The 12,003-nt window shown below is 50.0% G+C and overlaps 1 protein-coding gene and 1 long non-coding RNA gene across 3 annotated transcripts in view; both read right to left on the bottom strand.

Annotated features, from left to right (window-relative positions):
• The window catches only part of Ksr2 (kinase suppressor of ras 2), a 353,995-nt gene extending 346,616 nt beyond the window's left edge, over positions 1-7,379 (bottom strand). The window contains exon 1 of one of the 2 annotated variants that reach the window (NM_001312914.1): positions 6,373-7,379. In NM_001312914.1, coding sequence (NP_001299843.1) covers positions 6,373-6,552 — 180 coding nt within the window. In that variant the 5' untranslated portion in view covers positions 6,553-7,379. The remainder of the gene's footprint in view (positions 1-6,372) is intronic. The other variant, XM_006530393.4, reaches the window with a different exon arrangement.
• Positions 7,380-8,193: 814 nt separating this feature from the next.
• Positions 8,194-11,455, bottom strand: Gm52829. The gene is made up of 3 exons (XR_003955989.1): positions 11,427-11,455; positions 10,194-10,264; positions 8,194-8,339 (listed from the first exon to the last, which is right to left on the bottom strand). It is a non-coding gene; the product is annotated as a predicted gene, 52829 (long non-coding RNA).
• Positions 11,456-12,003: the final 548 nt, after the last annotated feature.

Below are 12,003 nucleotides of genomic sequence, written 5' to 3'. Positions count from 1 at the left end.
AATGGCTACTACAGGTTACAATCGCACAGTAGGGTGTCTGAAACTTGGTGACTACAAAACCTAACATATTTGCTATTCAGCCCTGAACAGAAGAGAAGGCTGACTAGCCCCTGCCTCAGACTGTCACCAGACCTGTATAGCCCCTGCTACAAACTGTCACCAGGCCTGGAGAGCCCCTGCTACAGAACATCACCAGACCTGCTGTCAATCATCCTTTTGCCATATTCACTCCAGAACCTCTGAAGACATCTGTCTCCTCCCACAAAGAGACAGAAGCAGTCAGTGTGATGCCCCCATGCTAAGTAAGACCCCAGGAATCAGAGACTTAAACTCATTCCTATGACTCTTCACCAGGCACACTCCATTCAGAGCCGGTCCCTAAGCAGCACTGAGAGGTCTAGAGAGCCACAGGGTCCCCTTTGCTATAGTCTCCACCTCTCTCCTTCTTTCCACTCTAAATCCCTATGTCCCCAGCCAAGCAGGCCTCCCTAACTGCCTGGCCAAGTTTCCTCGGGTGGATTCTATGGAACAATACCCCTCCAGGGTAATCCTCGAGAAAGGAAAACACGCCAGGCTCCACGTGCACAGATGGCCAGGGAAAGACTCTGGGCGGTCCTTCACTGAGTATTTCCCAAACCCCCGCATGCCGGAATTTATTTTGCTCACAGAATACTTGTTGAACATGCGCTTCCAGAACAGGGCTAACAACCCATACAACCGTTCTACTTAACATACTCAGAAATATTACCCAGACTCCTCTGCTCCCAACTGTCCCCATGTCATTTAACCGACACCATCCTTGGCTAACTACCATCATTGTTAAGGTTTGAAGGTGAAGTGTCCCCCAAGTTACCACAGGCTCATGTGTGTGAACTGTTGGTCCCCAATCGGTGGCCCTGTTGTATACAGTTGTGGAACCTTTAAAGCAGTGGTTTTTCAACCTTCTTAATTCTGTGATCCTTCAATACAGTTCCTCATATTGTGGTGACTCCCCCCTCCCCCCATACACACACACCATGAAATTATTTCATTGCTACTTTATGACTGTAACTTTGCTACTGTTATGTATTATAATGTAAATATACGTGATAGGTGACCCTTGAAGGGGTCGAGACCCACAGGTTGAGAACTGCTGCTTTAAAAGGTAGCGCTTTGCTGACAGAAGCAAGTCACTGAGGGTTAGGTTTTGAGGTGTGATGTCTGCTCTCTGCTTCCTGACTAAGGACTGGTCATGAACAGCTGCCTCATGTTTCTGTCACCAGAGATTCTCATCCTGATGGGCTGTGGCTCTTGTGTTTGTGTTGAGACAGGACCTCACGACTGCCAACTCTAGCTATCATGGAACTTACCAGAGATCCGCCTGCCTCTGCTTCCTCAGTGCTAGAATTAAAGACACATGCTACCATGCCTGACTCATGTCCCTTTTGAAATCACAAGCCAAAATACATCTTTGCATCTAGGGAGGGTAGCTGCGAGGTAGGTTGGAGGAGAGAAGGGGAAGAAGAGAGAGGGTGAAGGGATTTTATTTGTTTTAAGTGGGAAAAGTACAAATCAAATAAATAAAAACAAAACAGTAATAGCAGACCCTTTCCTTTTTTTTAAAGTAGTTTCTTTCAGTAATTAGAGTCCAGCAAAGGGAAGGAACTAATATAATCTGCCCAAGGCAATTGACAGCTTAGTACGTTTCAGTTAGTATCTTTAAAAGCATCACCGTCCTGTGATCCTTACAATCACCCACTGCTGCAGGAATTATCTTACAATTGTCGGTGTAGGTTAAAATGTTTACATTTGTATCCAAGGTAAAGTAGAACAGCTAGGAAGCCAACCTGCCTCAAACTGCAAATTGAGCTGACTTTCTTCTTCATCAAAATATCTACCAAAAAAATCTATAGGGCTGGTGTTACTAGTGGGTCACCCAACATCCATTGGTGCCTCCTCCCCTGAAAGCAGAACCTTGACTTTACATGATTCCACACAGGACTCATCAAAGGCAAGGAAAATGATGGCTTTTCCTGCTCCTCTCTGTCTAGCCTCCCTTGCAGCTAGAACATTTGACTCTATTGTGGCCAAAAACCCATAGTTGAACATCGATGGTGGAAAGGAGGGTTACCATTGGAAAGCCTTTGTTTCCTAAAGCCAAAAATATGAACCACCATCTCTCCACACTCATGGGGGTCCCCCTCTATCTTCCCTTGAATGCTGATGTGACAACTGGAGCTATGAATGCCAACGTGTAACCATTGCAGAAAAGCCATCAGAATTTCCTTTGCCATCTCCCAAAGGCTTGAAGGCTTATCATTCACTGTCACTTGACTGTGATGTCAGCCTTTCCTCCCTACCCAAGAAGCATGCTTTATGAAGACCAAGTTCATGCTGAATACTTTTTGTTTCTGCAGAAGTACACACTAATTATCATCACTGTCTTCAGGATGGTCTAGCCAATCTCTTAGCAACTTTGGTGTTTGCGAGCAGGGAGTCATCACCATTAAATAGCAAAAACAACAGGGAACTAGTCTCTCAACATGTGATACCTTGAGCTACCTTGGGATTTTGCTCCAAACACATCGGTCATCTGATGCAGCCCATCGACCTTGGACCGGAGCCACAAGCCAGATAAACCACCTAAATACACATATTGGCTAGCAAGACAACTCAGTGGGTAAAAACACTTGTCTTAAAAACCTGATGACCTGGGTTCAATTCCTAGATACAAAGGAGAGTATGTACTTATATCCACATACATAATAATAGAATTCAAGGTAAGTTTAAAATGTAAAGAAGCCGGGCAGTGGTAGCACACACCTTTGATCCCAGCACTTGGGAGACAGAGACAGGTGGATTTCTGAGTTCGAGGCCAGCCTGGTCTACAGAGTGAGTTCTAGGACAGCCAGGGCAACACAGAGAAACCCTGTCTCAAAAAACCAATATAGATAGCTAGAAAGAGAGAGAGAGAGAGAGATACAGAGATACAGAGAAGTAGCTGGAACGCTAATGAAACATTTATGCCCTAATGGATTCAGGGTTCTGTTGTTGATTTTTGTTGTTGTTCCTGGTAGGTTTTGTTTTTGTCTTTTTCAGAATTTGGGGGCTAAACATGCTATATTAGGCAAGACCTCCACCACTGAGCTACAATACAGTTCTCTTTTCCTTTTTAATTTGCGGCACAATGTTACCATGTGGCCCACGCTGGCCTTGGATGTTCCCTCCTCCCCATTCCAGCATCCCAAGTGCTAAGATTACAGGTGTGCACTGCCACACCCAGCTTCGATTAGTAATTCACAAAGTGTCCCTAATCAGAAACACAAGGTCTGGGGCTTGAGGATACAGTCAGTGGTAGAACCCTCATCTAGCATTCACAAAGTCCTGGGTTCAATTCCCAGCACCGCCAAAGAAAAACTACGCACAGAAGTACACCATCTGCATACTAAATGCAGAATCCTGGACCCTCTCTCCAGTTTCAGCTAAATTCGAATGTGGCCATCAGATGCTGGGAACCCACATTTTAGTCAGCACCACCATGAGGCTTCAGGCTATCAGATAGCTGGGAGGGTCAAAAGCTTGGTGACTGCAAACATGAAGTCTGGCCCAACCATACCTTCTCCAGGGCTCCTCTCCTCTACCCTGGTCCTGGGGAGCTAGGCAGTTGAAACTGTCATGCTTGCTCCAGAAGCGTCACTGGGCATTGTGGACCAAGTGTTGGTGTGTCCTGTGGTACCCTCAAGACTGTGAGATCCAGAAAAAAAAATGTGCTTCCTGTTGTGTGGGCTACTAGGTCAATTTGACAGAAGCTTGAGTAATCTGAAAAGAAGGAACCTCAGTTGAGCAACTGCCTCCATGAGATCCAACTGTGAGGCATTTTCTTAATTGGTGATCAATCGGGGGTGGGGGAGACTCAGCCCATTGTGGGTGCTGCCATCTCTGTGCTGGTGGGCCTGGGTTCTATAAGAAAGCAGAATGAGGGGCTGGAGAGATGGCTCCGCGGTTAAGAGCACTGACTGCTCTTCCAGAGGTCTAAATAAATAGTTCTTTTAAAAAGAAGAAGAAGAGGAAGAAGAAGGAGGAGGAGGAGGGGGGAGGAGGAGGAGGAGAAAGAAAAAAGAAAGCAGACTAAACAAGCCATGAGGAGCAAGCCAGCAAGCAGCACCTCCCATAGCCTCTGCGTCAGCTCCTGCCTCCAGGTTCCTGCCCTGTGTGAGTTCCTGTCCTGACTTCCTCCTTTGATATATTTCTATGGAAGTATAAGTCAACTAGACCCTTTCCTCCCCCACTTGCCTTGGTCACGGTGTCTCAATTGCAGCAATAGGAACCCTAACTACGATAACCTATGACTCGAACTTCCCAACCAGCACATCAGCCCTTTGTCCCCTAATTTCAAATACAAGACATCTTGCAGAGATATCACTGAACCAGGTGCCCGTTGTTTGTGTATGTGTCTGCAGAAGTGCCGGGGATTGAACCCAGGTCACTACAAAAGTCAAGTGTTCCACCACTGGGCTCCATCCCCAGCCACAGAGTGCCTGGCTCTGTTAATCACTGCTCTCCAGGGAGTCAGCGAACAGAGGACAGAACACCATAGCAAGAAACAGAAGGAAACTCTGAGCAACTTAGACTGTAATCGTCCGCCTAGACTGGGGTTTGCTGATGACAGGAGAAGAGACATGGTGGAGGTGGTGGCCCTCAGGGGCCTGTATGAGCTTTCCCATGTATAGTTCTGAATCCAAATCTGTCCTGGGCCCCTGTGCAGAAATAAGGACTAGGCTAACAACAGCCCACACCTTTTCATCCAGCAGCAATCGTTAGTCAACCCCCCCTCTCTCTCTCCTTTGAGAAAGGCAATGCCTGGGCCTCCCAACACCCTTCCCACATTCACATTTATCTTATTTCATCCCTGGGCTCATGTTCCCGCTTGACAGGTGAGCATAGATACATAGCCAAGGGCAGCAAGCGCCGTATTTAAACACACATACATACACACACACACACACACACACATACAAACTCCTCTTTCCAAACCATAGTCTCCTGCACCAATACAGACATCAGGTCAAACTTAAAACCATGGAGGAGAAACAAAAGGCCTGACAAATGAGTCCAAGAGGTGCATTCATACAGATGACCCCATCAGCCAGGACTGATGAAACACTTCAGGCTTCCGGAACTCACAAACCAAGCCAGAGGCCAACCGAAGCAGCCAGCTCCGGGATACATGGCCATACCAATGGGAAGCCTCCTTTGCTCTGGGCTCCACAGCCACCACTCTCTGGCAGATGCCAGCTAGTGGGAATTCCCAAATTAAATCATGCAATGTGGACAGCTGGGCCTTCGAGGGAAGGAGGTTGAAGGGGCTGCTTGAATCCCTCTGACATTTTGAACAAGGTAGGTTGCTGGAGGATTTCGGTACACCAGGTCTTTCACAAAACCCTGAAAGCATCCCCTAGAGGGGAAAATGGCCTTTGAAGGAAAACAGTTCCTTCCATTTCTTGGTGGTAACTTTGTAGCCATCCCTACCACCCTCTCTTAGCAAACTGCTCCCAACTCCCCTCAAGTTCTGCTGGAGAGAAGATGCTACAAATGAGCCAAACGAAACTCCCGTCTCCTGGACCCCTATCCTCCAAGTCTCACCAAGGCAGCCCAAGAGCATTTTCCCCACGCCACCTAGTGCAAGAACCACTCCAGGCAATCGTAACATTTACACATTTTGGGCCTGCAAAGACCCCACACATACACATACACACACACACACACACACACACACACATCAAACGATTGTTTTAGAAATGGGGATTTTTTTTTTTCTCACGCATCTGGTTTTCTAAGGCGTAGATTGGGGGAAGGGGGGGGTGAGACACAGAGCAAAAGGTTGAATTCATTTAAGCAGCCCCATCTAACCAGGCAAAACCACCTTTGACCACCTGCAGAACGCACAAGGTCACGTGGGTTCCCTGCAGCTCCTTAACATAGCACCCAGCACTCAAGCCCCCGTAAACAAATCTGAGAGAGAGAATGAGAATAATAATATAATAATAATAAATAATAACAACAATAATAACTCCCTCTTCCCACAAGAAAAGAATAATCATGGCAACAGCTACAACCCATAATAATAAATACGGAACAGCAATTATTACTGCTACCACCACCACCCGGCCGAGCACAGACAACAGCCGCACTGGGAAGGGAAGGGAGGGACAGCCGCGCTGGCTTTGCCAGGTGATAAATCATAGCGCATCATTCGTGCCCACCTGCTTTAGCCCCCCCCCCCCTTCCCAGGCCCTCCGTCAACACACAGAATCCCAAAGGGAAAGGGGACAGACTGGAGAAGGGGAAGGAATGGAAGGATTGCCCCCCACCCCCACCCCAGGCAACACCTACCTCCAGGGTCCTGATCTCCTTCTGCGTGAGGTCGTTGGAAGCTGCACACTTGGTCCTAAGCCCTTCCAGATTGGAGATGCTCAGGTCGATCATGTTCTGAACCAACTCGCACTGCTGCAAGGCTTTTTGCAAACTCAGAGGTTGCTGCTCTTCGCTTTTCGTCATGTTTTCCTCATCCATCGCTTGCTCTGCAACCCCCCCTTCCCCTCCTCCTCCTCCACCTCCTCCCAGAAAGAAAAAAAGGGGGAGGGAAGGAGTAGAGGTAGAGGGAGTCCACCCCCACCCCCCCTACGCCTCCCCAACCTCTGCGACTTCTCAGCGGTGTCTCCTGAAGAAACCCAACATCTCACACAAGCTTGAGGGGAGTGGGGGGTGGAGGAGGGGACAAGAGCCAAAATTTATTATTATTTGGGGCGGGGGAGAGTATCAGGCAGTCTGCATTAGAATGTCCCTTGTCTCCTCTCTCCTCTCTCTTTCTCTGTGTCTCTGGTCCCTAAAAAGGGAGAGATGCCCGTTTGTCAGAAGCCAACCAGGTGGTAGGGTGCAGTCTGTACACTTAGAGAGGAGGAGGAGAAAGAGGAGGAGAAAGAGGAGGAGGAGGAGGAGGAAGGGGAGGAGGAGAAGTGGAAGGAGGAGGCAGAGGGAAATAGAGCTCACGCTTCGCACACCGGCTCCGTGAAGGGCGGAATTATATGTATATAAATCTATTTGGCCGGGCTGGCTTTTATGTCAAAAAGGAGCGCGCCTGCCCCCCTCCTGGTCGCGGTGACACGGCATGGTCCGCGGGTCCCCGCGCTCAGCGCGCTCTCGGGATGCTGTGCGCACGGCTGGCGCGGCTGCGGCGCCCACTGCGGCTGGCTGCGGTCTGCTCCCCGCGACAACGCTGCTGCTGCTGCTCCTGCTGCTGCTGTTGCCACTGTCGCCGTTGCTGCTGTTGCCGCCGCCGGGCTCCAGGGGGGACGGCTGCTGAAATCGCTCCTGCCTCGCTCCACACCGACATCTTGCCTGTCAATCACTGGGCGGGGTGGGGAGCGGAGCGGAGCGAGGGATGCAGCGCCGAGAGGCGCCGTGCGCGCAGCCGGTCCCCGGGTCCCCGCACTCTGGGCGCGCCTGGGACCCGCTGGCGGCAGGCGGCGCGTGCACCTGCCCGCCGGGCCACCCTCCAGCCGGGGAGGCGGGGTCCCTTGGGACTGAGGGGCTTGCGTGCGGAGCGCAGCCGCTACGATGCCGTGGGGGTGAAGAGGGGGGCCGGGCTGGTCCCCAAGGTGGCGGGGAGGCCCGGCCCGGGGGCGGGGAGAGGTACTCGGTGGCCTGGGTGGGGGTGGGGGCCACTACGCCAGCCCGGATCTCGCGAGACGAGGCCGGAGCGCGGCTCAGCAGGTGCGCGGGGACCCGGGAGCAGGTGCGCGCCCAGCTCACAGGGTTCTGTGCAGCTCTCCTGGCTTGGCTGGTGGCTTCTTGTGGCTTTGGTGGGCTGGAGGGTGCGGGAAAACAACCTTGATGGCTTTCCCAGAGTTGGGACGAGTGGGAGGAGACAATTAGTTAGGCCTGATCTAGCAAAGGTCCATCTGCAGGGTGATAGGAGGCTTGGCTTTCTTTCTTGTCCCCCAAAGGACTCCTGCTACCCACCTTTGGCAGCCACCTAGGGTACCGGAGTAGAGTGCCCAGTACATTTTAAAGAAGTTGAGGGCGAGGAAGGATACTTTGTGACAAGAAAGGGGAATCCTGTAAGAAATTCAAATTTCACTTTGCAGCTAATAAAGTTATACCGAGCGCCTCTGTTACAGATACGCTTTTTATTAATTAATGGGCGACGGGCGGGGGTGGGGTGGGGTGGGGGTGGTTCACGTGCAGCCCAGCGTGCCCGCGAGGTTAGTGCTCAGATGGTGAAGTCAATTCTCTTCTTCTACCCTAGGCTCCAGGAATTGAACTTAGCTGTCCATCCTCACTGAGCCATTTCCACGAACCTATTATAAATTAATAAAAGACGGGGCCTTTCTTCTTAGCTGCATGTGATGACGCATGCTTTTAATTCTAGCACTATGGAGGCAGAGGCAGGTGGATCTCTGGGAGTTCGAGTCCAGCCTCCTGCTGGTTTATCTCTATAGCGAGTTCCAGGCTAGCCAGAGCTACATACGGTGAGCCCCACCTCAAAATTTAATTAATTAATTAATTAAATGAATGAATGAATAAAATAGTTATATTGTAGTAAGGTAGAAAAGAACTGAGATGACTTACCACCACCACCACCACCACCACCCAGAGAACTTTATAGAGAGAATAGCATCCATCGGGAAACACATGGGTAGCTGCAGAGGCTGCAATCTGCAATCTATCAACTATCACCCACTTGCAAATGGTGCCTGGCTACTTTTGGCCTGTTGAAAAGCCAATAGTTGTAGCAGAGATGGCATGGCTCGTGGCAGCTAAAATATTTACCATCTGGCTCATTCCAGGGAGCTATGCCAACTCCTGATTAAATCTATTCTCTATATGAACTTTGCCCAGACCGCACATCATCCTAATTCTCTCTGACTTTTTTTTTTTTCTTGACATTCAGGGTGAAGTCAAATACCATCTCATGGAGACCTCCCATGGATGACTGACAGATTGACATCCCTAACAAACTGTCTACAGGCTGTGTTTACAATAATGAGTAGCCTGGCATGGCATGTACCTGAAGTCCTAGCCGATTGGGAGGCTGAGGCAGGAGGATTGCTTGAGCAGAGAAATTTGAGGTCACAGTCTGGCAACATAGTAAAAATCCCTCATGGGAGAGAGAGGGAGGGAGAGAAGACACTTTGATCCCAGCACAGGAGGCAGAGGCAGTCAGATCTCTGAGTTCAAGCCCAGCCTGGTCTACAGTTTCAAGATAGCCAGAGCTACACAAAGAAACCCCTGTCTCAAAAGCCAGAGGGGGAGAAGGAAAGAAAAACAAAGCAAGGGAGAGAATGAGTGAGAGAAAGAGAATACCCCATCTTTGGCACTCCAATGGGCTAAGAGCAGTGTGAGACCCAGAATTCACATAGTGTTAAATCAGTGCATTCCCCATTTCTGTTGGCCTGTGTGTGACAGAGCACTTTACCTAGCATGCGCCAGCCCTGGGACCCACCTCCCACCCCACCCTGCACCTCACACACAAAACATACTCTATCCAGAATGAGGTCAGGCAACCAATTTTAAGCACCATGAAGTCTTCACAGTCCAGTTTGACTCCAATTGGTTCCAGTTAGTTCCGATTGAACATTGGTAGTCTCTGACTCCAGCACCTGTCCACCAGTAAGGCTCTTTCTAGCTGCTAATTTTCCCTCTGTTTTCAGTGATCTAGTCCTACCTCTTAGTGAGCCTTGCTGAATTTTTGTTGCGTGCCAAACGTTGTGTGAGGCGCATATAGACTCTCAAAATGACACTGTCTGGCTCTGAAGAGCAACGGGGCCTGATCACAGCTCCATTCCTTGGCAGAGCCAAGTGAAGGGTGACTTTCAGTTTCAATGCAACACCTTCTCCTTGCACACAAAGTCCTTCCCTCCCCCACCCCCATCTCTATTCCCTAACTCCCAAAGCATGGCAAACTTTTAAAAACTTTCTTGTTCTTCTGGAACTTTCTACATGGCTTCTTATCCTCTGGCTCTGTGGTGCATTCAAATCTGCCAGTTATCCCAAGCTAGAAAATGCTGGTCTCAGATTCGTTTTCTGTCCTTCCCTCGGCAATCAGCCTCCCCAGAGCCCCTTGTTTTGTCCCCATGGACTGAGGAGATGAACAAAGGCTCTTCTGGTGTCTCCGCCCTACCCCACCCTTCATCGCACCCATATCAGCTCACCCCCTCGTAATTCTTCTGTCTTCAGAATCCTGAAATGTGACCACTCCGGTTCCCGTGTCTTCCACTGATCTCTAAGAGAGTTTAGCAGTAGTCAGTACTGATGGGGAGGGGTAGGTTTGATACTGTTCCAAAATGGCTTCTCTGGTTGTCATCACCAATGCTTCTGCTGAAGTTTAGATGGTGAAAATGACCGGGACTCATCAGTTTGCAGGGTAACAGCGAGTGCATCTTTGTCCTACTTGGAAACAGTCCACATTGTGGGTAGTACCTTTCTATAGGAGAAATATTATTTTTTTATATAATTGACTTTTACGTTTTTATTACTCTGTATTACATGTATGTATTGTGTGTGCGCACACAATGGGCTGCACATATGGGCTGTGTGTGTGTGTGTGTGTGTGTGTGTGTGTGTGTGTGTGTGTGTGTAAGACAGAGTTGACATCTTTCAGGAATCAAACCTCTCCTTCTATCATGTGGGTCCCTGGGATCGAACTCAGGTCCTCAGGCTTGGCAGCGAGCACCTTTACCCATAGGACAGGCCCTAAAGTACTCTTTCAGAACCTTTCTAGCAATCACATACAATGTGAGCTGACTCTGCCATTAGTCACGGCACATGAGGCTTTTAATGTAAAGTAGACAGCGGAGAAGAATCTGACCGCAGCAGGGCAGATGGCACACCTGCTTTCAGCCCCCACCCCCACCCCATTCCTACATGCATTGGGATGCCCATGCTGAGGGGTTTGGTGTCAAATTCACAGGTGTCCCTTATAGTTGCTTCGGGGCTCATCCCTGACCCCACAGCCCAAGGTGTCATCCTGAACTCTTTCTAATCATGCCTTGGTCTGCTCAAGCAGTTCTAACAACCAGAAGGAAGGGGGTAGATGCACTAAAGATCTCCATCTCCCTCCTTCCTCCTTCCCCTTCCTCCCTCTCTCTCCCTCCCTCTCCTTCCCCTTCCTCCCTCTACCTCCCTTTCCCTCTCTCTCCTTCCCCTTCTTCCTCTCCTTCCCTTCCTTACTCCCTCACCCTCCTCTTTCCCTCTCTCCCTCTCTCTCTCCCTCCCTGTCTCTCTGCTTCTCTCCCTCTATGCCTCTCTCCCTTACTCCCTCTGCTCCCTCCCTCTCCCTCTCTCTCCCTCCCTCCCTTTCTCCCTTTATCTCTCTCCCTCTCTGCCTCTCTCCCTCCTTCTCTCCTCCCTTTTCTGCCTCTCTCCCTCCCCAGTGTCTCCATTACCTTGAACTTGCTATATAGCAGATGATAACTTGGAACTTAGGACTCTGCTCCCTCTACCCTCCCAGTGCTGAGGTGTAACTCCCAGATGGTTCAGGAGTTTGCAGTGAGCTCCAGGGGAGGGTGGATCTCTCCTTCCCTGCCTGCTCCCCACCACCTGCAGGACCATCCTCACAGAGAACTGACAGGCCCAGAATGTCAGCTGCCTCGCTGAGTCTAACTACTGATCCAAAGGTACACAGGGAATCTTTAGGGACCTAGAGATCTGGGCACCCTATCAGGGACAGTGATGACCTCCCACACCTGTTTCCATTCTTGGAAGCACCCGACAGCTCCCAGAACCCCTTGCTGTCCTCTTGGCTGAGCCTTTTCAGGATGGCTCAAGACCAAGCATGCTTTGAGAGCGTCACCCGGCCCCTGGGGAACAGGATAGGCCTGTCAGAGAAACTTCTAGATAAGATCTTGACCTTATCGAGTGTAGGCTGGAGGTTGATAGTTACAGATGGTCAAGGGACAAGTCTGGCCACCTCTTCCCAGAGGAGGAATTACACCCTCTCCCATCACCTTTGAGCCGAAACTC

Source organism: Mus musculus, chromosome 5 (assembly GCF_000001635.26).
Source record: "Mus musculus strain C57BL/6J chromosome 5, GRCm38.p6 C57BL/6J".
In the NCBI taxonomy this organism is placed as follows: Eukaryota; Metazoa; Chordata; class Mammalia; order Rodentia; family Muridae; genus Mus; species Mus musculus.
Note: the sequence above shows the minus strand (reverse complement) of the source record. Positions and strands in the feature narration are given on the sequence as shown.